Source organism: Psittacula echo, assembly GCF_963264785.1.
Source record: "Psittacula echo genome assembly, chromosome: 2".
Lineage (NCBI taxonomy): Eukaryota > Metazoa > Chordata > Aves > Psittaciformes > Psittacidae > Psittacula > Psittacula echo.
This window is the reverse complement of record NC_137737.1, coordinates 5,324,919-5,349,256: the sequence shown is the minus strand read 5'-3', so window position 1 is coordinate 5,349,256 and position 24,338 is coordinate 5,324,919. Positions and strand designations below refer to the sequence as shown.

At 43.8% G+C, this 24,338-nt stretch overlaps 1 protein-coding gene across 1 annotated transcript in view; it reads left to right on the top strand.

Annotated features, from left to right (window-relative positions):
• MYRIP (myosin VIIA and Rab interacting protein) overlaps positions 1-24,338 on the top strand; it is a gene marked incomplete at both ends in the record, with an annotated part of 178,112 nt that overhangs the window by 62,950 nt on the left and 90,824 nt on the right. The window contains one exon of the mRNA XM_080610525.1: positions 4,642-4,863. Within this exon, the coding sequence (XP_080466651.1) occupies positions 4,642-4,863 (222 nt within the window). The remainder of the gene's footprint in view (positions 1-4,641; positions 4,864-24,338) is intronic.

Sequence of the window (24,338 nt, the reverse complement as noted above, 5' to 3'; positions counted from 1 at the left end):
CACTTCTCTCTTTTCCTGTGCAGGCAACTAGAATAGGTATAACCTCTACTCTTTCTTGGGAAAGATAAAAGGTTACATGGTCTAGGGTGAAGTGTCCCTGCAGGGGGTTGGAACTGGATGATGTTGAGCTCCTTTCCAAACCAAACCAGTCTGGGATTCTATGATTCTGTGGTTGAACATTAGGAAAACATGCATTTGTCTATCACCCAAGAAAGCAACAGAGCAAATGGGAGCCTCATCAGCTGGATTTTGGCAGGTGCCAGTTTAAAGGCAGTTTGAAACGGAGACTGGTGTGAGGTGAGTGTAAGATGGCTACAACCTGATAGCTGGAGATGTTGCCTTGGAAAAGAGTAGAGCACCAGGTTTTGGGAGCCTGGCAGGGAGACTTACACAGTCTCAGCTTGGTGTGCTGCATTGTAGCTGACTAATGCATGTTACATCATAGAATCACAAACTGGTTTGATTTGGAAAGGAGCTTACAGCTCATTCAGTTCCAACCCCCTGCCATGGGCAGGGACACCTCACACTAGACCACGTTGCTTCAAGCCCCCTCCAACCTGGCCCTGAACACTGCTAGGAATGGAGCATTCACAATGTCCTTAGGCACCCTGTGCCAGCACCTCAGCACCCTCACAGGGAAGAACTTCTGCCTTAGATCTAACCTGAACTTGCCCTGTTTCAGTCTGAACCCATCACCCCTTGTCCTGTCACTACAGTCCCTGATGAAGAGTCCCTCTCCAGCATCCTTGTAGCCCCCTTCAGACACTGGAAGCTGCTCTGAGGTCTCCACGCAGTTTCTCTTCTCCAGGCTGAACAGCCCCAATGTTCTCAGCCTGTCTTTGTATGGGAAGACACCCAAAACATTGACTGTAATTACATATTCATTATGCAAACTGTTGCAGATTAATTAATACAAGCCTCTAGAAAAATCTGAATATGCATCTGCATGTTTTGGAACTTCCAGTTCAGTACGATGTTCTTGGACAGAATTAATCTTGGTGACAGGCATGTTGGGTACCTCTGGAGTATTCTTTGCTGCTTTTGTATTTAGAGGTGAACTGAAATGCAGCCACTCGAAAAGGAAAATGAAATACGATGTGAGATTCCGTCAGACAGCAGGAGCTCTCTCCTCTGCAGATCCTTGTTGCTGTTACACATAATCCTGATAGCTGAGCACCATCAGCTATGACTTAAGGGATGTGAATTAACTCTGTCAGTTGTGCTTCCCACTCTTCCAACCTTTCCACAAAAGGGAATTTTTTTGTGTTTGGTCTTTTTTCTTCTTTTGCTTGTTTTATTTGCACACATATTATATGTATATACACCTATAAATATATACTTCTAAATACATTACATTCCCTCCTTGGGAAGTAATGCTGGCGGCAGTAATTGCACATGAGTGCGCACGCATTCTCCCACTTTTCTCTGTCCCATCTCCCTCACCTGTGTTGAGGGAAATGGTGTTGCATGGGGAAGAAGAGGGAATGTTTGTGATGGCTGTGTGTTCAACTTGCCTTTTGGAAGTGGCTGTCATCCTTTTGGAAGTGAGTCTCAGTGAATGAGGATCAGTGCTGTTGACTGCCCTCCTTTCCTTAAGAGCATTGTTACTTGCCCCAAGCCTTTTGAACATCTTGAAGGTATGGTCTAAAACTATCAAACTCGGGATGCTTTGAACATGAACTTGTACCTCCTGATTTCCAGCACTACAAACTCTCATTGTGTTGAGATTGGATCTGATGTTAATCATCCTGCTTGCAGTAATCATCCAGCTGAAGTCATGGCGGAAAACCAGAGCCTACTTTTCCCTTTACATATGTAATTGTCCTCAAACCAGACACACTGAGTTGCTTACAACTGTTGTGCAGCACTTTGCTTTCATATGAAACTTGTGTTTGACTTCCAAGGAGAGAGTTTGGAGTGTAGCCTTGTGGCTGCCAAGTCCTATGGACAGTCTCTTTTGCCATTTGACTCCTGATAGAAACTAGAACACCTTTGGCAGGTGGTGCACGAGGGCCTTGATTTGTTACAGCCATCAGAGGGATGTGCATTGCTTTGTTTTCTGTTCTGCCTGGCTTGCTCTGGAAATGAGGCCTTTTCTGTCATACTGTCTCTCTGCCAGCCTCTCCAACCCTGTCCTATTGACTTTCCGAATCATTGGCCCATTTTAGTCCTATTTAACAGCGAGGCAGATGCCTTGATGGTATTAAGGTTCTAGCACTGTAATGAATGTTGGCAACCAGATAAAGAAGAGAGATGTAGTTAATGCCTGTATTGATGAAAAGGCTTCAGTGTGTGCTCAGCTTTTTCTAGGTATAGGGCTTTATTAGCTCTGTTGTGAAGGAAACTGCCTGGTTTTATATTGTGTGAGCATTATTTTAGTGCCTTTAATAGGTGGCTTTGCTCCTGTAGTTTATTTCACTGTCATTCATGAGAAACCTAATGAAGGTTCAAATGTCATTGAGCGTGCTGATGTTGAATGTGCAGGCTGATACTACCAAATATCAGTGTTACTAATTCTGGGAGCTAACAGAGCTGCATGAGAACGAAATCTCTTCTTTCTCTGCTCTTCCTGACCTTGACTCCTTAGCTGTTCTCATCTTGGGCAGGGAGAAGGGGCAGTATCTGCTGCCTGGGGTCTCCAACCTGAAGCAAAGGTTGCAGCATCTTGGTCTGCTGACACTTCTCAGTGCCAGAAATCCTCCTTCTGTCGTATAGCACTTACCTTCACCAGATTCTCTCCTGGGATCCAGGGTTCCTGCTTGACCTCTGTGTAGCAGCATTGTGCTGTATTGTTCCATTGCTGTGGAGCAGGATGGGTGCTGTGGATGGAGGAGTGATGTGGGAACAGCTCACTTCCTCTCCTGTTTCCCTAGAGAGGTTGTCTATGTGTACCATGGTAGGAGGGAGTAATGGAGATAACATAACTACTCTAACCATCCCATTTAATGTGTGGGATAGTTCTATCAGTTTACCCAAGGAAGCCAGTTTGACTTGCGTAACTCAGACTTCCCTCTCTTACATGATAATCTCACATTTTTCACCTTCCACATTCTGTAACTATGCAGAAAACCAAGGGAAGTTTTGCCACCTGGACAGAAATCTTGAAGAAAGATTATTTTACTTGAAACTCCAAAGAGTATTCACTTGGGTTTGGGCAGCTGGTGTAAGAAACCTTTGTACAGGGGGCAAACAACAGCAACGTACATCGGTTTCAAGTTTAAAATGTGTAAAAGGGGCATAGCAGGAATATGGTTAAATGTGATGTATATGCAAGTTCAATAATGATATGCTTTAGAGCACTGCCTTGATTGCCCTTTAGACTTGAGGTTTAGAATTGACCCGTCGGACTTCCATAAAATGGGCTGTTTGTATTGTGAGTGATGAATCTGAGGCAGAAATTGCAAAGAAGAAGATGTATAGGCCAGCAAGGCGAGTCTTTTTAACATTCCAGGCTTGGTTCATGAGGATGCTTATAGGTGATCTTGCTTGAGTTCCTGAATAAGTATGCAGTAAGAGTATTCCTTTTCTTTTTTCCCCTCTAGCAAGATACTTCAGCATTAATTTGGGTATAAGCCAGCATGTTGAGACTCTTTCTTCCTGCAGAATTTGAAGGTACCACAAGATACAGCTTACTCTGTCTCTTGTGGTACCTTTATATTCTGTTTAGAGTTTTGTGCTACTCTACTCAGCAATTGGAAATAGTAAGGTAGCCACCACTGATTTTGAGAACTGGAAAGCATGAAGATGTGTATGTTCTATAAGCTTCTGTTTCACATGGTTTTCATGAATTAGGGGTTTTTTTGGTCTCTTAATGTAGATCCTAGTTGTACGTGCCAGGAACTGTGTGATGTAGACGCATCTACTTATACAGCTGCTCTTTCTGCATGTGTTTCATTACTCTTACCATGGAATATATATTCCCTCGGTTAAAAAATATCAAAAGCAGTGTAAAATGGGAGGTGGCAAATGGCTCAATAGCACACACACACATCCACACAGAGCTCTGTAATTATTGTTTCTTAATAAATGAGTTCTCCTGCTAGAATACAGAAGACTTGAGGGGGTCTGCAAGAATCGGCAGTTGGCTTACTGTTGGTCCTAAACACCCAAATCTCTCTGAAATGAAGTATGTGATTAACCACCCTTGACAAATTGGAGCTATTATGAGTAATACGACCCCACTGGGTCAGAACAAAGCAAACTTGGCAATTCTGTTTTCAAACCTGCTCATCAGTAGGATTTTCTGCTGCTGTGCACCGAGCCTTTTGACTTTCCTAGACTGAGTTTTCAGTTGTAAAGTGTTCTGAAAGCAGCCCTGATGTCTCAAATGATGCTGTGACTGTGCCCAGCTGGAGTACCTGAAGCAGTTCTCCTTAGGGTTCCCTTGCTGGAGCTGAGTGAAAGGAGATTGTTTTCCCTGGTTCTTGACTTAGATTTTTGTGTTTAGATGAATCGCCCATGGGTAACTCCAGGGAATACAGGCGGTTTTGCTCCCATTCTGCATTCAGAATATGCATTTCTGCCATTTATTTCACACCTGCACCAGTTATTTAAAGAGTGTAACATGAAGATGTGGAAAGAGAAGGGTGAAGGGGAATCTTCCCATTGCAATTTGCATTGTTCTTTTGCTTTTCATTCCAGTGAAATGAAGCAGAAGTTGGATGAAGAGGGTAACAAGTGCAGCATCCTTTCCAAGCAGCAGAAGTTCAACGAGCACTGCTGTATTCGCTGCTGTACTCCTTTCACATTCCTTATCAACAGCAAGCGGCAGTGCCAGGACTGCAAGTACAACATCTGCAAGAGCTGCAGTTCTTACCAGAAGAAGGAGAAGGCTTGGATTTGCAGTGTCTGCCAGCAAGCAAGGTAAGGGCTTATTGTTCAGCAACCTGTGTAAAGCAGCCGTGGCCTGACCTGAGCTTTTCCTTCTGTTTGTCAGTAGTTAACACTGGCGGGCTAGGACATGAAGTGCCTGTTTGTGTAAGGGTTGATTTGTTCCTGGGGTGTGACGTGTCTGATGTCTATAGAGGTTAATTTGTTCTGGGAGTGTTTGGTTACCTGATGCACTTTCCAGGCTTGCTTAGCTGGCCTGGTGAATCAGCAAGCAGTAACTGGATTTAGCTTGAGCAGGGCTGGGGGCTGAAATGCCCGAGTTACTCCTGGGACCTGAGTGCAGATGGTGGGAAGGCAGTTATCCAGTTTGCAGCAAATCCCACTGATGTGTGAGGAGGGGAAGGAAAGCTCTTGGTGAATGGATCATCCAGCTGCAACTGTATATTGGAGTGCTTTTCAAAATGCCAGCTTACTGGCAGGAATGCTTTGGGCTTACTGGCAAGTAACCAATGAAAAGAGCAGTGCAACCTGTTATAGTTCTTAACATCTGTTAAGAATGTGTTGTCAGGCTTCTATTTGTAGAGGGTGTCAGGGTTTTGCTATCTCTCCCTTTTGAGGCTAACAGAGCCACAACATTTAAAGACAGTACCACAATACCAAGGCAAATTCACCATGGATGGTGACTGTGATAGTCCTTCTTGTCTGCATTACAAGCCAGGTTCTAAAAGCAGCCTTAGCTATGGTGATGTAGCACTGACCAAGGCCCATTTAGACAAGAACTGTGAATGAAATAGCTTGATTCCTAGTAGTTTAATTTTGACCATTGTTGACTAGAGCAGCTGAGCAAATGTGACAAAGATAGCAGTTTATTCTTTGGGGTTCCCTTCAGTGGAGAGCACAGGATGAAGACAAGAGCCGAGTCCCTTTCCAATGCTGTATGATATTCCAGGGCTTGCCAAAGGCTCGTTGCTCCCACTTGTTCCCCATCCACACTCACATGAAATGCAAGTTTTCACACAGTACCTGTGAATGAAATGTGTTCCCTTTGACACAGAGCCTTAAAATAATAGCAATCCCAGATGGATGATGCCATGTTCCCAAATGGCAACCTTTGAACCCGAATGAGGTTGTATTCTCCAGGGCACCTGCTCCTTCTCTGCCTTTTACCTTACAAAACCAACACACACATCCTCTTTCCCCCAGTGGGGAGGCACAAGAGCAACAGGAGCATCTTCTCCAGCAGCACAGAGAGCTGTGGAAGCTGGTGCTTGTTTCCACTTTAGTCATTCAACCATTTCATTTTACACCTCTTTCTTCCACTTCTCCTGAGTTCGCCCATGCGGGCAGCCAGGAGTGAGGATGCTGATGACCTGCACTTAAAATAGTTTTTGCTGACTCTGCAAAAGAAATCTCAGAAGAATTTAATTTCAGCAGAAGAATCTGTAGCTGTGTTATAAAATGCTATTTCTGCCCCTGGAAGTCAGTGCTTTTCCCGCACTCCTGTGTAGACCTCAGAGTCACCCAGCCGTAACTCAGTTATGAACTCCTTCGTTTTTGATGATACCTGATACACGGCTGGAGTTGTTTTTCAGTGAGCACATTAACTAACACTGCTGCAAATCATTTCATAATCTGGTTTATTGATTGGACTGTGTGACTTACAGATCCCTGTATGGAAAGCAGGGGTTGGCGTTCGTCAGGGGCTGCTGAGATGTTTAGGTTCGGTTTTGGGGCTGTTCTTTTTGGTTTTGCAGGGCTTTTGGTCTTAATCCTTAGTATTGCTTCCAGGGGGAAGCACAGCAGTGTGTTGTGAGTTCCTATTGCTTTCTCAGTGACTTACCCTCACATGAAGCATGGACTGTGCTCTCCTGTCTCTCTGCAGCTCCCCTTACGTCTTTATTTTTGCCTTTATTATGACAGTGCAAGTAGTGGACGTGGTTGTCATTTTAGCTTCTGCTTGTCTGTACACCTTGCTGTGCAATAGATAGTAAGCTAGAAATACCTCAAAGAGTGCTACATTTTCAGGTTGTTCTCCTTTTTTTCTCCCCCTTCCACTCTGTTTTTGGTTAGTTCTACAAGAGTTAATGTTGTAATTCTCTGCTGTGCAGAAAGAGCTTAGACGAACTGGGTAAGTACAGATATCTATAGTTCAGGCTTTCCGTAGTGACCTGTTTGTGCTCTTCAGCTTTAAAGCAGGGCTCGAATAATCCTGAGCTTTATTTCTAGTTTGTATTTAGAATATGTCAATGAGTTCTCTAATGTCGGAACTGTTTTCTTGCTGTACAAAAGGCTTTTAAAGCATTCTCAGCATACATTGTGATTGTAAAGATGGTTCAGCCCATACATTAGAGCTTGAGACTAATTAGGTGAGTTACTTGGAAGGTACATTTTGTTTCTCTGCACATGTGAAAATGCTGAACAGTTCCCATATGATGTGAGAGTTGGAACCAATGACTTGGGGATGGTCAAGTTTGTTTTGAAAGCAGTACATGGTAGAAAGATCCCTTGGGTTTGGATTGAAAACCCTTCCAGGAGCTGTACCCTTTTCTTTAGACCTTCTTATTTGTGATAATCTTCTGGTTATTTCTGATGATCTTCCTCCAAAAGAGGAATAATCAGTAATCAAAGAGGAATAATTGTCAACTTTTGCAGGTTTTAAGTATTCTTCTGGTATATTGCTGCACCAGAGTGATCTTGACACTGGGGAAGATCTGACCTGTTGAGTTAGTCTCCCAAGGCGTGACCCTAAGGGAGATGCCTGTTCTACGGCAGTTGTTTTTCATCTTCCAAGGCAGAGATCTACATTGACATTTAGCAGAGACCAAATATGCAGGTCAGCATTTGAAACACAGAACATTTGTAGAGAATTAGGCCAAAAAGTTAGTCTTCCAGAAGCAGAAAACTCATAAGCCAATGAAAATGTTGGTGTTTGAACTCCCTTACAGCACATCTCCTATTGCATCTTTTAAACGTGAGAAGATTCAACTCTCTATGGAATCTCACTGCTCAGAAATGTCTTTATAGCACTGTCTGTATAGAGCTTGTGATGAACTAGAGAACCTTCCTTCAATTCCCCGATTTTTCCAGATCTAACACACGTTTTCCTCATGCATTTTATTGTAGATTTATCTCAGGGTGCCATTATTAATATTCTAAGGGGTTTCTTCTCTCATATATGTATCTTCTCAATTTTAATGTATGTTACGATAAAACTGTGTATTATCAATTTCAAGCTCTCTATTTGTTTATAGTGCATTTCTGGTTCTTCCAAAGCTTTATACCATGTCTTGTTAGTCACCCATCAGACAATGTGTGTAGGCAGCTTGCTGAGCTCTGCGCCTCTGAAGTCCTCTTGACTAAGCAGATTCCAGGCACTGTTTCTTTGTCCTCTGGAATAACACTTTTGGTTACCAGAGAGATGGGAGGTGTCTTTTCTCATTTATTCCTAATAGGGCATGCTTTTCCTTTGTCTGAGACCACTTTTACTGTCCAGTCCCCAAGGAGCCACTTCCCACAACACCCTGCTAGTGACGCTCTGCTTTCCAGTTGAATGCTTGTACTAAAGAAAGTGTTAGTGTAAGCCATTAAAATGCATATTTTTGCAGGTTTTCTAAACCAGTCAGGTTTTCATCTGGACTGTAGGAGGGGTATTTATATACCATCCAAATATATATATATTCCCATCCAATATATAGTCCCATGCAAAATAAGGCACACAAACATCTGGCTGCCCACCTCAGCTTTTCATGACTATCATGTGTGAATCCCCTTGCATTCTTGGTTCCCTTCTTCTGGTCTCACTATCTGCATATCAAAGGATTTGTGTCTGTTGTGAGCGGGAGCAATGACACCTAATCCTTTTCCTGCCTTCACGTCCATATGCTGGGTGATTCTTCTGCTTGTTCCCAAACCACTCATTCATAGAATCATAGAATGATTGGGATTGGAAAGGACCTTCTGTACAATGAGGGTGGTAAAACACTGGCACAGGTTGCCCAGAGAGGTGGTGGATGAACCATCCCTGGAGACATCCCAGGCCAGGCTGGATGTGATTCTGAACAACCTGATCTGGTTGAAGATGTCCCCGTTCATTGCAGGGGGTTGAACTGGATGGGCTTTGGAGGTCCCTTCCAACCCAAACCATTCTATCATTCTGTGATAAATATAATAATGCAGAACAGAGTATATGTTTATAGAAACATGGTAAAATTGATGGTAGATGTGATTTGAGCCTGCCAAGGGATACTTCTCTTCTGCTTAGCTGATGCAAGGTGTAGTGTAAAACTCTCTGCAGTCTCTATAGGGGAAAAAAAAGTACAAACCACCAAGATTTGGCAAAACCTAGGGATGCTCCTTGATAACTGAACCTTGTATTTGCTTGTTACGTTTGGCTGTAACAAAACAGTTGGTTGCAGGATGTCATTGTGGAAAGCTAATGAAGATCTAGAGCTGCTTTAGCAATCTTGTTTTGCTTTCAAACAGCCTCAACCATCTGGTCCAAGGAAGCTGAAAGATCTTTTCAGTAGCCTGTCTCAGCCCCAGCTTTGTGTATGCTTCGTGAGAGCTGCATATTTCTGCTGTCTGAGGTCCTCATCTGACATTAGAGAGAACTGATGCAGAACTTGGAAGCTGGGACTTTGTCATGTGAATGCCAGGAAACACGTTTTTCCTTCTGAGACAGGATTGTATAGAAACAGGCACTTGCTGTGTGGCAGAGCAGAAAAGGGGAAGTTTTAGCTCTGCCCTGTGTTGCCTTCACTTGAGCTGTATGGGTCTTGTTCTTACTTCTGGACTGGAGGAGGAGTATGTGGAGTCCCATCCTCCGAATGATCTCACTCCTATTGTACTTAAAGAATTCTCTAGTTTCAAGTAGGCAGCAGTGACAATTATTTTCTTCATCTTTATGTCCTTGTAGAAATTCATGTAATTCCGTCAAAAAATGCCTGCTGCCCTGTTCCCGTGTTCTTCCTCCTCCTTCTCCCACCCCTATCTGCCTGTTTTGTATCCTGTCTCTCGATCTCCTTTCCCCATGCATGCTTTAACATCACAGACACAATACCTTTTGCTTACAGAACCCATAAAGGGCAAGGTCAATAGCTTGGATTTTGCTTAAGAGCCAGGAACTTTGATTTATTCAGTTGTTCCCTGGCTGGAGCAGTTGAGAGGGAACTGTGCAAACTGGTTGCTTTGGCAGGTTCATCTCTGCTGGATTTTCTGCTCTCCTGATCTGTCTTAATTATTCCTGAAGCATGCACTGTGAAGAATTCCAATGTGATAGACAGAATAAAGCTGTACTTGCATAACATAGAGCAGACTTCAGTGCTGCACTCCGCTTTAGGAAACGTGTCTAAAAGTGGAATCGAAGAAGAGAATAGCAAAGTGGGGGTCTATTAAACAGCTAAATACAAGTGCTAATGAGGCGCTTTCCTACCTCAAAGTAGCCTCAGAAGTCAGTGTGTGGCTGGGTGCCTTGGAGGACTAACCCATGTTTTAGGAGCTCTGGATTCCAGTTTTAGCTCTTCACCTGATTGTCAACTGACCTTGGGGAACTTGGAGGTTTCCCCATGTGCAGAAGGGATTTAATGATTTAATGGATTTAATCCAGGCTCAGGGGGATCGCATTGCAACAAAGAGGAAGTCGGGCAAGAATGCCAGGAGGCCTGCGTGGATGAACAAGTAGCTCCTAGGCAAACTCCAGCGTAAAAAGGAGATCTACAGAGGGTGGAAGCAAAAAGGGAAGCCTGGGAAGAATACAGAGAAATAGTGAGAGCAGCCAAGGATCAGGTTAGGAAAGCCCTGATAGAACTCAGTCTGGCCAAGGACGTTAGGACAAACTTCTATAGGTACGTGGAGCCAGGCTGAGAGAGCCGGGTTTGTTCAGCCTGGAGAAGGCTCCATAAGGGAAGACCTTAGAGCAGCTCCAGTGCCTAAAGGGGCTACAAGAGACCTGGAGAGGGGCTTTGGACGAGGGCCTGTAGGGACAGGCCAAGGGGAATGGCTTTAACCTGCCCGAGGGGAGACTGAGATGAGCTCTTAGGCAGAAGCTCTTCCCTGTGAGGGTGCTGAGGCGCTGGCACAGGGTGCCCAGAGAAGCTGTGGCTGCCCCATCCCTGGCAGTGTTCAAGGCCAGGTTGGACACAGGGGCTTGGAGCAACCTGGTCTGGTGTGAGGTGTCCCTGCCCGTGGCAGGGGTTGGAACTGGATGAGCTTTAAGGTCCTTTCCAACCCAAACCATTCTGGGATTTGCTGCTGAGCTCTTGGAGGTCAGTGGTGGAAAAGTTAAATGGTGTAAAGTGTAAGTATTCCTAATTCTCTGCTATTACAGAAGTTTTGCTGCAGTCAGCATGGTTAAAACCTCTGCTTTGTGTGTTGCAGCAGCTCAGAAAAGTAAGTGCTTGGATTCTTGTAGGGAATCAATGAGGATAGGATATCACAGTTTATTTTCAGTGATAATATGTAAATATTTGGCCCCACCTCCCTTTGGCAAGTCACATTAGGAGAAGTTACCAACGTTTTCCCTAGTAGGAATAAAGATATATAAATAGTGTGCAAAAATATTGGGACTGCTGAACTGGGAGGAGGGGAATCTGAAAGGATCTAACAGCTTTTCCTCATTATAAGCAGCAGAAAAATTCTAGATTGGACTTATTTAACCTTTCAGTTCTGCAAGAGCTGAGGGGCTTTCAGTGATGGTGACTGAAAGCTAATGAAAAATACAGAGGATTCTTCATGTGTGGGCACTTCAGTGGCAAGTACGAGTGTCACCCCTTACGCTCGCTGAGATAGGAAATGTTACGTATCAAGCACAGCTTAGGGAAGAACTTCCCTTGTGTCAGTTCTGTAACTAGGACTTTCCATGCTGTCGTGGTTTAAGCCCAGCCAGCAGCCCAGAACCACACAGCTGCTCTCTCACTCCCTCCCTGTTTCTCCCCCCACTTCTGGAGGGATGGGGAGAAGAATAGAGAGAATGTAACTCCCATGGGTTGAGATAAGAGCAGTCCAGTAACTAAGGTATAACACAAACCACTGCTGCTACCACCAATAATGATAATGATAAGGGAAATAACAAGGGGAGAGAATACAACCGCTCACCACCCGCCGGCTGATACCCAGCCTGACCCAAGCAGTGATCTAACCCTTCTGGGTAACTGCCCCCAGTTCTACATCCTGGGCATGATGTGCTGTGGTATGGAATACCTCTTTGGTTAGTTTGGGTCAGGTGTCCTGTCCCTGCTTCCTCCTGGCTTCTCCTCCTCCCTGGCAGAGCATGAGACTGAAAAGTCCTTGGTCAGAGTAGACATTACTGAGCAGCAACTAAAACCATTGGTGTTATCAGCGCTGTTCCCAGGCTGAAAGTCAAAACCACAGCACTGCACCAGCTACTAAGAAGGAGAAAAATGACTGCTGCTGCTGAACCCAGGAGACATGCTCTGCGCTCCATCACCGATGACAGCCCCTCCATTGGCTTGGTGACAAGGAAGATGTAGAATCATGGTGGTCAAACAAGGGAGGACAAGAGATGGCAATGTGTAGTTAGAGGGTTCGAATTTACAACCGTGTGAAGTAGTAAAGGATTGCAAGGCAAGATTTTCTTCCAAGAATGAAGCAAAAAGGTTTGTCATGTCAAACCCCAGCCTGTCATTCTGACTCTTGGGTGGCTGATTCATTAGCGCCTGTACCTGTCTTTATCTTTCAGTATAATGTCAGATTTATGCATCCCTTATCAAAACAGTGATTCTGCCTAAAGCAAGTCCACTCCAGCTAATTCTTGGTATTAGCAGTATTGCTATTCTTACTTTTTACGTGGATCGGATGTTTAATCTGCTGTATTTTTCCCTGGGGCAGAATGGATTCTTTCCTTTCGTTGGCCTTGCAAATGATTTGACATTTTCACATGCTTGCAAGTTGAGAAAGTTGTTCCCAGACCTCTACAGTTTAAGTAGGTTGATCATCCCTGTGTGTTTTGATGGGGGTTTCTTGGTTGATGGAGGGGATGAGCTTTGCCTTTCTGACAATGTCTCTCCTTCATAAGACTGAAGAGTAAACTGAGCAACCATGAGGACTGATGGTTATAAACTCAACATGTCTGGGCACTTTTGGATTCTGATAAACCCCTCTGATTACCTCATGCTTGGTCCTCTTTTTCTCTCCAGCTGGTGCTTTTGGGTGACCCTTAGGGTGTGTTTTGGATCCCCTGCAGAAGGTCACAGACCAACTCTTTTTGGTTTTCTGTTGGCTCTGGTCTGTGTTAACTGTATCTGAAATGCAAGGCACTGTGCTTCAAGCAGGAATTTCTCAATCAGCCAAAATGCAGGAGGAGACCTTTGCTGCAAGGCATTTCAGCACTCACCATCTCCCTCCCAAGCTCATGTGGCAGCATTGAACTGTCTCCTGGCCTTGGAACATACTGGGATGTCCCTTGGCTCTGCTCTGGTGAGCATCAGCCTTTCCTCGTCCTCTTCAGAAGCACTGGATCTTTACTTGCACAACAGAGGCTACTTTCTGATTCATGGTTTTCCCTTTTTTGGTTAGGTTTCTAAAATCCTCCTGCCATAATGTTGTGGGAGAAATGTTTTTCAAAACATGTTCATCTGAAAAAGCTGTTAAACTTTTTTATTTGAAACAACTGAATTAGTGCCCGTGGAAAAAAAAGAAATTTAAAACTAAATCTACTGATTCTTATTTTGAATAGAATCATAGAATGATTGGGAAGGACCTTAACGATCATCCAGTTCCAACCCCCTGCTATGGGCAGGGAGGACTCACACCAGACCAGGTTGCTCCAAGCCCCTGTGTCCAACCTGGCCTTGAACAGTGCCAGGGATGGGGCAGCCACAGCTTCTCTGGGCACCCTGTGCCAGCGCCTCAGCACCCTCACAGGGAAGAACTTCTGCCTTAGATCTAACCTGAACTTCCCTTGTTTCAGTCTGAACCCATCACCCCTTGTCCTATTGCTACAGTCCCTGATGAAGAGTCCCTCTCCAGCATCCTTGTAGCCCCTTTCAGACACTGGAAGCTGCTCTGAGGTCTCCACGCAGCTTCTCTTCTCCAGGCTGAACAGCCCCGATGTTCTCAGCCTGGCTCCATACAGGAGGTGCTCCAGCCCCTGAGCATCCTCGTGGCCTCTGGACTTGCTCCAGCAGCTCCATTTCCTTCTTATATTGGGGACACCAGAACTGCACACAGTGCTGCGACTTGTGTAAGCAGAGTTTTTCACAACTTCTGAACCTAGATCAGTCAACCTTGGTCAAGTCATAGTATCTTTATATATTATTGCTTCAGGATTTCTTTTTCTGTTCTCTGTTAAATGCTGAGTTGTTTTTAAGAGGGAAAATCCCATTTCACTTGTTAAGTTTTATTGTGCTATCTTACTTTTTACCCCATGATAAAATGCATGTAGTAAAGCAAAAAGCCATGCTGTGGCTAACTCTCCTAAGGTAGCCTTTAAACAGAGCAGAGTACACTTTCACATAGGCATACCATTGAACAGCTTTTAATGATCAATAATGAAAGACAGTTAATTGGCTCAGTACAACATTTGCTTCAGCGTTTGCTGAGGTTCAGGTTTTCTCTTGCTCTGTTGTACAACCCTTGAACTTTAGTGAGGTACAGAAATCAGTGGCGTGCTCCAGCCAGCGCTAACATTGCCACCTCCAAGAGTGAAGCCAGCTTCTGGTCGGTACCCTGCCAGTCCCAAAGAGACACACCATGTGTATATCCTTTGCTTCTTTTTTGCATGTTTTTTGCTTCTTATTGCGTGTTCTTTGCATTTTCTAATGGGGAAGTCTGACCTTAGAGGTGTTGGGTTCTTAATGTTTGGGAGCCTGCTGTGACTTTGAGTAGCAGGGCATCACGAGGGAAGGTCTGTATGCTGAAGGAGGAGGCCCACCTAAGCACCACATAGATTTAGCTCCCATATGCTCATCACAGAGAGAACCCTATTTGTATCTGCATTCTATACCATGCTCTCTGCCATTGTAAGCTGTATATAAAGATGATTTCTACAGTTCACAAGTAATTCAGAGGGTTTTTTTGCCAAATTGTATTATTTTTATCCCAATTCCTGTGGATCAAAGACCCTCTGTGCTTCCTCAGTGCTTTTTTCCTCCAAAAGCTTGATCCTGTTAACCGTGAACTGCTGCCCAATGGTGTGTGGGTACCCTCAGAAGCATTAAAAATGCTGTGGTTAGCACAGGGGGGTGTTTTTTGTCTTGGTGATAGAATTGGAAATCCTCCAGACTTGTAGCCACTAGCTGTGAGTGGCCGTAACAAATGTGCCTTTCCTGCAGCTAACGCACTTTGCAATCAGGAGTAGTGCCCTCTTAAAAGGTCCTTGTGTTACCAAAGGAGTTAAAGGGAGAATTTAATTTGTCACTTTTAAAAGGCATAACCACATCAGTAAGTCCTTCTGAGCTCTTACTCTTCAAACCCACCATGAAATACATCTTACTGCTAAGTATTTTCAATAAGATACTGTAAGATCATACATACACTTATATCGTCACGCAGTAACTCATCCTGCTTCTGTGACCTGGGGGAAAAGGAAGGTGGGAAAAGCCGTTGCCCTGTCTTCTGCTGCACACAAGGCTTTCTAAGTATGTGTGCAGAATCAAGTCTATGGCTTTCTTGTACTTTTGCTGTAGTAGCTATCTTTTCTGCACCTTCTGTCACTTATAATTTTTATAGCTTTTGCTGTAGCCGTCCAGGCAATGTTCATTTTAGCTCAAGAGCTAATAGACAACTTGTATTATATCCCCAAATAAAATCATGTTAACATGAGGGAACCATCTGCAACCTCAAGTTGTCTTTGAGTTTGCACCCCCATTCATTTCATAGAATCACAGAATGGTTTGGGTTGGAAAGGACCTTAAGATCGTCCAGTTCCAACCCCCTGCCATGGGCAGGGACACCTCACACTAAACCATGTCACCCAAGGCTCTGTCCAGCCTGGCCTTGAACACCACCAGGGATGGAGCATTCACCACTTCCCTGGGCAACCCATTCCAGTGCTTCACCACCCTTACAGTAAAGAATTTCTTCCTTATATCCAATCTAAACTTCCCCTGTTTAAGTTTGAACCCGTTACCCCTTGTCCTGTCACTACAGTCCCTAATGAAGAGTCCATTCCCAGCATCCCTATTTCCCCCCTTCAGATACTGGAAGAGTGCTATGAGGTTGCTGTTCGGGTTGTATCAGAAATAACTTCAGAAACAAAGATCAAATTCTAACATAGTGCCCAGGTAAAAGCTGCTTAAAACCAGATCACTTGTAATTGCAGGAGTTGGGAACCATTTGAAAGCACTGTTTGATCACAGCAAAAGAAAGCTTCCTGTTCACTTTGAGATGAGTATGGGCTTTATAGTGTGCTTGGGAATTACTTTGATAAAATGTTTTCATCACAAAGCTACTGTAGTAAAAATGGGAATTCTTTACAAGCTTATACTTGCTTTGCATGGAAAATGATGAGGAAAACATGGAAATTCAGAAAAAGAGCCTCTGAGAGATCACAATTCGCTTGCCTGAAACATGGGAGCTGAACTTGAGACCTCCCCTCAGAATCATGCCAAATACGACTTTTGTTCTCCCCATAGCCCCCCAAAGCATTTTAAACTCTTGTCTGTTCCTGGGTATGAGCATGGTATGGTTTTGCAGTTTGATTTTAACCTCTATAGACTGTTGGATGCCAACAGGAAGTTGCTAATGCTCTTCTGAAGCAGCTCTGTCCCGTGGCTCAGGAGCTGTTCTATGACCAAGTGGTCTTGCTTCCTCTACTGAGCGCTTTTACTTTGGGGACCCGATCTCTGTGGGTAGTGAGATGCTCTTTGCTGCTGGATCTGTAACTGCCTGCCCTGATCAGTTTGATTTGAGGTTTAATATGCTGTAAAGCTGGTTGTAATTTGGTGACTGATGTCTCTTGGCAGTAGGTGGGACTCCAGGGTCCATACTGGTTCTTTTGAGTTTTCATCTCTGGTTCTGTCCAGTGATGCGAAGACTGAGGGGTGCTTCTCCAGGCCCCAGCTTGAGAGAGCCTTCCTCCTCTTCTCATAAAGCTCCCAAGAGATAATTAGCGGTGAATAAATGAGTTTGTTCATTTAATTGATAACTCCTATTTCCCATCACCTGTCACACGCTGAGGTTGTATGTGAGGTTAACGGGCTAACGAAGACATCACGGCTCACATTGTCTTCAATTTGCTGTTGACAGATTTGCTTTGTTGTCATGTTTTTCCCTCACTGGGCAATGTAGTGGCTTGTACAATAGTGCCTGGAGTATGGAAACTTAATGGAATAGTAGTGCAATAGGGGGAATCTGTGTACAGGATGGTGGAAATAGCATCGGTAGTCACAGTTGTAATTTGTCTCGCTGATGTCTGTTCAGGGCTTTGTAACCTAGGGGACTTCTTAGGTTCCCTCTGCCTCAGGTACTTGTAATTGTCAACAGCACTTTCAATCTCTGACAGGATAAGAAGAATTAATATCTATTAGAGGCAAGGAAGAAATTTATGGTAACTCATCCTAATCCTGCAACCTCACTGGCAGCCGGGCCTCTCTCTGTGGTGGCAGTGGTACACACTGATTGCTGATCAAAAATGCTTTCAAATTGTCCTGAGGGGGGAAAACAAACCATAGAGTGGTGTTCTATGGGAAAGTACCCACTCTGAGCTACATTTTGAATGCCTCCATCTCCTGTGCTTTGGAAATCCTGAGCTGTTTGTTTTGGGGGGAGGTAACTCAGTGACTTGTTTAAAAGAAGCCAACATTGCAAGTGGTGCCTTTCAGCCTTAGGCTCCATGACCTGTATGTCAAAAAGCCTTTTTGTGCTTTGCTTCTAGGATCAAAGGGCTACTGGATATAAGGGAATTTGAGGTTAGCATTGCAGAACGGGTCAGCATCAACATTGCTCCCCGAAACTTCCTCTGACTATAGAAACGAGACCACTCGTGCAGAAAGCACACTTACCCACTGTCTCTGGTACTCCTAAACATACTGTGGCAATAGTTACTTTTCTTATCAGGGGAATTTTCATTAGAGATTGAATATTCTTGGGAAACACCAGATTTTGAAGCAGCCTTACACAGAGTTTGGGTAGAGAGGGTTGGTTTTGAGACCTGCAATAGCATCATTCTCTGAGTCCATTCTGTGCAGTACATTTGGATGCTGTTATCTTCTACTTCCAGAGTTTTCCTGTTGCTACCAAAGAAGGTGGATCTGGCAGGAGCAACAGAACGGAGTGAAGGAGATTGACAGGAAAAGGAGGAGGAGGAGGACGGGGAGAGCAGCACGATTAGAGTTTGAAAGATTAGTCATGTAACGTGTCATCGTAATTCCCAACTGGCAATTAGACAGCACATATCTGCATAAAGGATTAGTAACACTAGAGGGGAATGTTCAGGAGCTTGAACAACACTTGCAGAGTATAATTTGCACATGCTTTGACAGATACCTGCCTTGCATGCACCATACGCTACGGTATTCCAGTGCTTCATGTAATTACTCCTAGCAAAACCAGACCTCCTGCTCCATATAGCTGGATTTTCCAATCAGGTTTTGAAGGCCTTCAAGGATGCAAATCCCACAGCCTTTCAGGGCCCCTGTTCCAGTGTTTGACCACCTTCATGGTGGGAAAAGTGTTTCCTTGTACCTTATCAGCATTTCCCCATGTCCTCACTTGCAGCCACTGCCTCTTGTCACTCTCTGGGCACCTCTGGGGAGAGTCTGGTGCTTCCTTCCCTAACTCTTGCCATGAGATGGTTGTGGGCAGTGGTTTGGCCACCGGAGCCTTCCCCTGGCCATGTACTCTGTGCAGTTTAGGTGATTGTAGATACCTAAAGTTGAATACTCAAGTTTTTTCATGGTTTCTCTTTGCAAATAAGAACCTGAGAAAGATGCAGAAGTAAATTCAAAACCTTGAGCTCACTGTGGTGATAGCACTTCCATGACACTTGTTTTTAGCAGCAGCTCACTTTTGATAGTAGGATTAATGGATGCCAGATACATTTGGACTAGCATCTAGAGGAATCTGGATGTGAAAAAGTTAAGGAGTTTCAGGACAGAAATCCCCTTTGCTCTGAGAGAAGCAGGACTCCATCCCTGCAGGCTCTTTTTGAGTGCTTTGTTTAAATGTGCTGACTCTCAAAGGGACACTGGGTGTTAAATGAGCAGATACGTCAGCTCCTGAAGGCTTGCCCTGAGTTTGGCAGTGTCCGTCCACAGCTGCAGTTGCTCAGATGCACCAGTTCCTGATATGAGAGTCACATGAGGGAATTACTGCCTGCAGATTCTGAGAGTCAGGTCTTGGCTCCCAGCTTTCCTTCAGTTGATCTCTGTCCAGCTTTGCATGCCCCAGTCCCTTTTTGGTGAAATACAATAGGTGATGATGGAAGTCCCTTCATGTTTAAGTGCAGAGCTTATCCAGGAAGCAGCACCTCTGAATTCTGCTCAGATCTCAGGTACACTACAGCTGATGGTGCAAATACAGCAGCACTTCGAAACACTTTCACTTCATATAACTGGGTGCCTTTCAATATGCAGCTTATACCTGGGCTTTGTTAACTCTTGTCACAGGAAGGTTGTGCTTCTCTCAGTTCAAATGGACTGCTCCAGCTCTCAAAAGGTGCATTAAGAAGTTGCTGGCCCAGAATACTTAAGCTGGAAAGTGTTAGCTGACAGAATTAGTTGTCAAATAGGAAGTGAATGCCTGCATTCTCACTGAGAAAGCTCCTCAATCGTGCTGAAACTCCTGAGCTGTCGGTTGTGTTTTCACATTTCCCATTTAGGTTATGAAGGCATCATCGTGGCTTCCAAATTCATGTGGATGCTTCCATTTTCCTGGATGATTGCTGATGCTGATTCTGTGCATTGCAGATGTTCTTGGATGGTTTATGAAGCATAGAACTTTGAATCAAAATGTAGCTTTAGTGTATATTTAAAGGTAGAAAATTAATACGCAGATCCTGCTACAGAACAAAAGAGTGTTTCCTTTATGTCTCTCCGTATCTTACTCAACAGATATATATATAAGGGCTTGTAGATAGTTGTTCTTTTATGGTACATGGTGAGAGCAAATTTTTTCTTATCTTTAGGTGACAGAGTTCATCAGGTGAAGAAGTAGGAGGTGGACCTGTATTCTACTTCCTACTCATCACTTGCTCATCACCTGGTGTTGAGGTCACCCTGCCTTTCCCTTTTTTGCTCCATTATGAGACAAAATCCCTACCTTGATAGTGAGCTTTGTATAATTCTTTTCTTACTTGAGGTCATAGAGACCTGCAGTGTCTGAATAAAATCATATTCATGGCAAGAAATTATATATAAGAGGTGAGCTCTTAGGCAGAAGTTCTTCCCTGTGCTGGTGCTAAGGTGCTGGCACAGGGTGCCCAGAGAAGCTGTGGCTGCCCCATCCCTGGCAGTGTTCAAGGCCAGGTTGGACAGAGCCTTGGGTGACATGGTCTAGTGTGAGGTGTCCCTGCCCATGGTATCCATGGTAGGGGATTGGAACTAGATGAGCTTTAAGATGCTTTCCAACACAAACCATTCCTTGATTATATGATGCTGTGATACGATCAAGGCAGTGCAATTCAACCTGAGTGACAGTATGAACCTGCAGAGGAGAAGATTCTGAGAAGACCTTATTGTGTCCTTTCAGTACTTAAAAGGGACCTATAAGAAAGATGAGGAGAGTTTTTAGCAGGGCCTGTTGTGACAGGAGAAGCGGTGATGGTTTGAAACTAAAAGAGGGAGATTCAGGCTGGATGTGAGGAAGAAATTCTGTACAATGAGGGTGGTAAAACACTGGCACAGGTTGCCCAGAGAGGTGGTGGATGAACCATCCCTGTAGACATCCCAGGCCAGGCTGGATGTGGTTCTGGGCACCCTGATCTGGTTGAAGATGTCCCTGTTCATTGCACGAGGTTGGGCTGGATGAGCTTTGAAGGTCCCTTCCAAACTGTTCTATGATTCTGTGATTCTGTTTCCTGTCCAAGTGACTGTCAAATGTAATCTGAGGAGAACTCTCTGGCAAGTTCTCTTAGTTGATAACATAGCAGATGGGAAATCTTGATCAGAAGAAAAGCACCAAAAGACCACAAAACAAAAATAAAGCCTTGCATTTAGTGAAGGGAAACACCTCCTCCATAGGAGCTGTCTTTAGATCCTAGGTTTCATGATCTTAATGGCTTTTTTAATAGTGAGAGAAAAATCTAAAAATGATACTTCTGCTTCTCACGTAGATGGGGATTATCATGCATCCTAATTAAAAGCCTGGTACAGATTTGTGTCTGAGGCTGGCTCACTTGGTTGAAATCACACAGCTGATAAAATAGACTCTAAATATTATCTTCTAATGAGATTTTTCACAAGTAGCCTTGTCCATTGGGGTGGGATTCCTTAAATCACAGCAAATCCTGTTCCTAGAATCAGCTATGGGTGTACTAACACAAACAGCAGTTTACAAAGAAGATGCAGCTGTGGGACCAGGGGCAGGAATAAGAACTTCATATATGTGAGAATTGGGATTCTGTGAATTCCCCATCCCTGGCAGTGTTCAAGGCCAGGTTGGACAGAGCCTTGGGTGATGTGGTCTGGTGTGAGGTGTCCCTGCCCATGGCAGGGGATTGAAACTGGATGATCTTAAGGTCCTTTCCAACCCAAACCATTCTGTGATTCTGTGATCGTATGATTTTCTTTTGGCAGGGATTGTAGAAATACAGTGAGCTAACATATATTGAAAGTGTTTGTTCTGCGTGTTACACTGTTAAAGCCTATGGAAGAGAAAACCAGCATGTAGCAAACTGAATGATGCCCTTCATTGGTAAGCTCTGGATCATTCTGCAGAGGTGCCTTCCATGCTGATTCTGCGATTTAAGCACTATAGATGGAGCCTCCCAAATTCAGTTGTCTGTGTTTTGCGAGAAAAGCATGAAACAAACACAGTATCTGAAGGGAAAGAATTAACTTCTTGAGGAAATGCTTTTAACGGGGGTTCTGCCTTAGAATTTCCTCAGCAGTGGGAAGTTTCTGTTATGCTGGAAAGCATCATTGCCCTACCATGGCTTTGTGAAGGTTTCCTCTAGCTAAAAACGTCTTTCCCAGCCAAGATTCTGACATATCTAAAGCAAGCTGGGGTGGGGACCCAGGTGCTGAAGAGTTTTATTGCTTCTCCTCAATGTGACTTCTCCTAATCCCAGCAGAACAGCAACATCTTGGCTGCTTGGCTTTTTTCCCTATTTTTCCCTCTTTTCCTCATTTAAAATGACTCGTTTTTGTTAGCGCACCACCTTCTGAGATGGAGTAAAACGTTCTGTGGTACCAGTCCCCCAGCCAGCACATCTTGAGAGCCTCTGCCCTGGCAGAGTGCTGTTCCTGTGCAGAAAGGCTTCCTCCTTTCAGACACAAATCTCTCCTGCTTCTAATTCTTGCTGAATAATTGTCTCCAGATGCCTCCACAGATTCGTCTCCAAGCTGAACATTGCCCTCAGAATAAATGGAGCAGTTAATGCCTCTGAGAGGCCACCAAAAGTCGAATGATTCTGCCTTTATCCTTACTGCTGGCATTTATTAAGACTGCTGCTTTTATGCCTAATAATTAAAAACCTGCAGTGTCGTGGGATATTGCCGTGGGTCTGAAATAAATACATTCAAGCCGACATCAAGATTTAAATGAGCTTTGTTCCTTTCATGACAGCTGTAGCATCCCGCTTTGGGGGTTTTAAAACCAAACCGCGAAGTCCGTCTGTATGGGTTTGCAATAGATAAGCAGCTCCTCCCATGAGGCAGAGTTGCCCAGCTTTGTCCTAGTACAACATTATCCCAACTTGAGGTTATTTTTCTCCACTTACTCCTTGTAAGTTTTCATTGAAAGATCACAAAATGCTCACAAGCCTTTTCAGTGGTTTAGACAAAGCCTCCGCAAGAAGTCCTTTCAGGTTCTGCGTTTCATTTGATGCCAAGAGTTTAAGTTGTGCGTAACAGCACCATGTCTTAATGGCTTTGCTGTGTATTTACAGCCTGTTCGGTCTCGTTACAAGAAGGACATGAGAAATGCTAATTTGGATTGTTTTAAAAGCCACAGTGATGTTGTCAGAGGGAGGAAAAACCACCCTGAAACCAAGTTTGCCTTTGAAAGTCAACATGTGTGTGTCAAATGGGATCCTGTGGTCCTGGTCTGGTTTATATAGATAAATACTCACTAATATCATCTGTGAAATGTTAGTGTTGTTTTGCCAGTACTGTTTGTGCTTCCAGAATTGAAGTTAAAATGAAGTTAATACTTGAAGCAGAGCTTCAGAAGAGGGATGCTTCATATTATTTAGAGGGTTCATCTCTTCATATAGCTATATTCTATACGTATTCATCATATATATCTATATTCTATAAATATTCATCTATTCATCTATTTAGAGGGCTGAAGTAAAATTTCTGAAGCTTTTATCAGTACCTTGATTAGTTTGAATCTAATCTAATTTCAGAATAATTTCTGTCCATAATACAACGCAATGACAGATCAGGGCATGTGGTTCAGACTTCCCATATCACTAAATCATTTAAACCTTTTGATATACTTGGAGAATTTGCTCTTAGGTCATGATTTTTCTGCCATTCTCCATACCTGAATGTTTCTCTCTCAGCAGGGAATTAAAACATAATGGTTCACTGTCACAAACTCTTCAAATCCCTTTGTGGTCTCAGAATGACTTCCCATACTTGTGTGCAGTAGGACAGTCCTTTAAAGGGCACATTGCTCACTGAGCTCTTAAAGGGGCTAAATCTAAGGTAATGGCTTTTAACTGTTCTGCTCTGTTCAGTGTCACCATATCCATGCTGCATTCCCAAATGAAGCACAGCTGTGTCGCAGTACAGGATTAAGTGGGAATGAAAAATGTTCCTTAAAAGTCTTCCCAGTCTAACCTGGGGTTATGAAGCTTGTAGAATTAGAGGCTCTGATTGTTCCTGCTTTTACTTGTCTAAGTAATTCTGCTTTGCAGTTACATACCTTAATATAGCAGCATCTGTTTGAGCTGTAAGTTGGCCTTTTCTTTTGCTGGCTTTGGGATGGCTGGCACCAATTGACAGATATTTTTGTTCCATATTTAATGCTGCAGACTCTCAGCTGCAATGCTAGATTGAAATAGGCTTAAAAATGAAAACCAAGTGTTGAAAGTATATCAGGGGTAAAATATCCTACATTTTTGAAGGCAGTTTTGGCAGCTCATTTCCCAGTAAAAATACCATGAATTCCAGCTTGCAAATAGTCCCGGTACTGAGAAAACTCAAGGTAAATGAACAGGCAAGTGACTGTATGCAAAGGAAGATGCAACATGTACTCTCCCATAATTGCTTTCTTTATGCTTTTGTACTTGTACTGGATACCTGCTATCTAAAACTTGATCCCTTTTCCTAGAGCCCTTCCATTTGTCTTCAGTGTCAACCATTTCCATGGTAACATTTCACTTTTCTGTTTTCTCTTTCACTGGCTTTACCTTCAAATACGAGAGTTGGTTGGTACTGAGA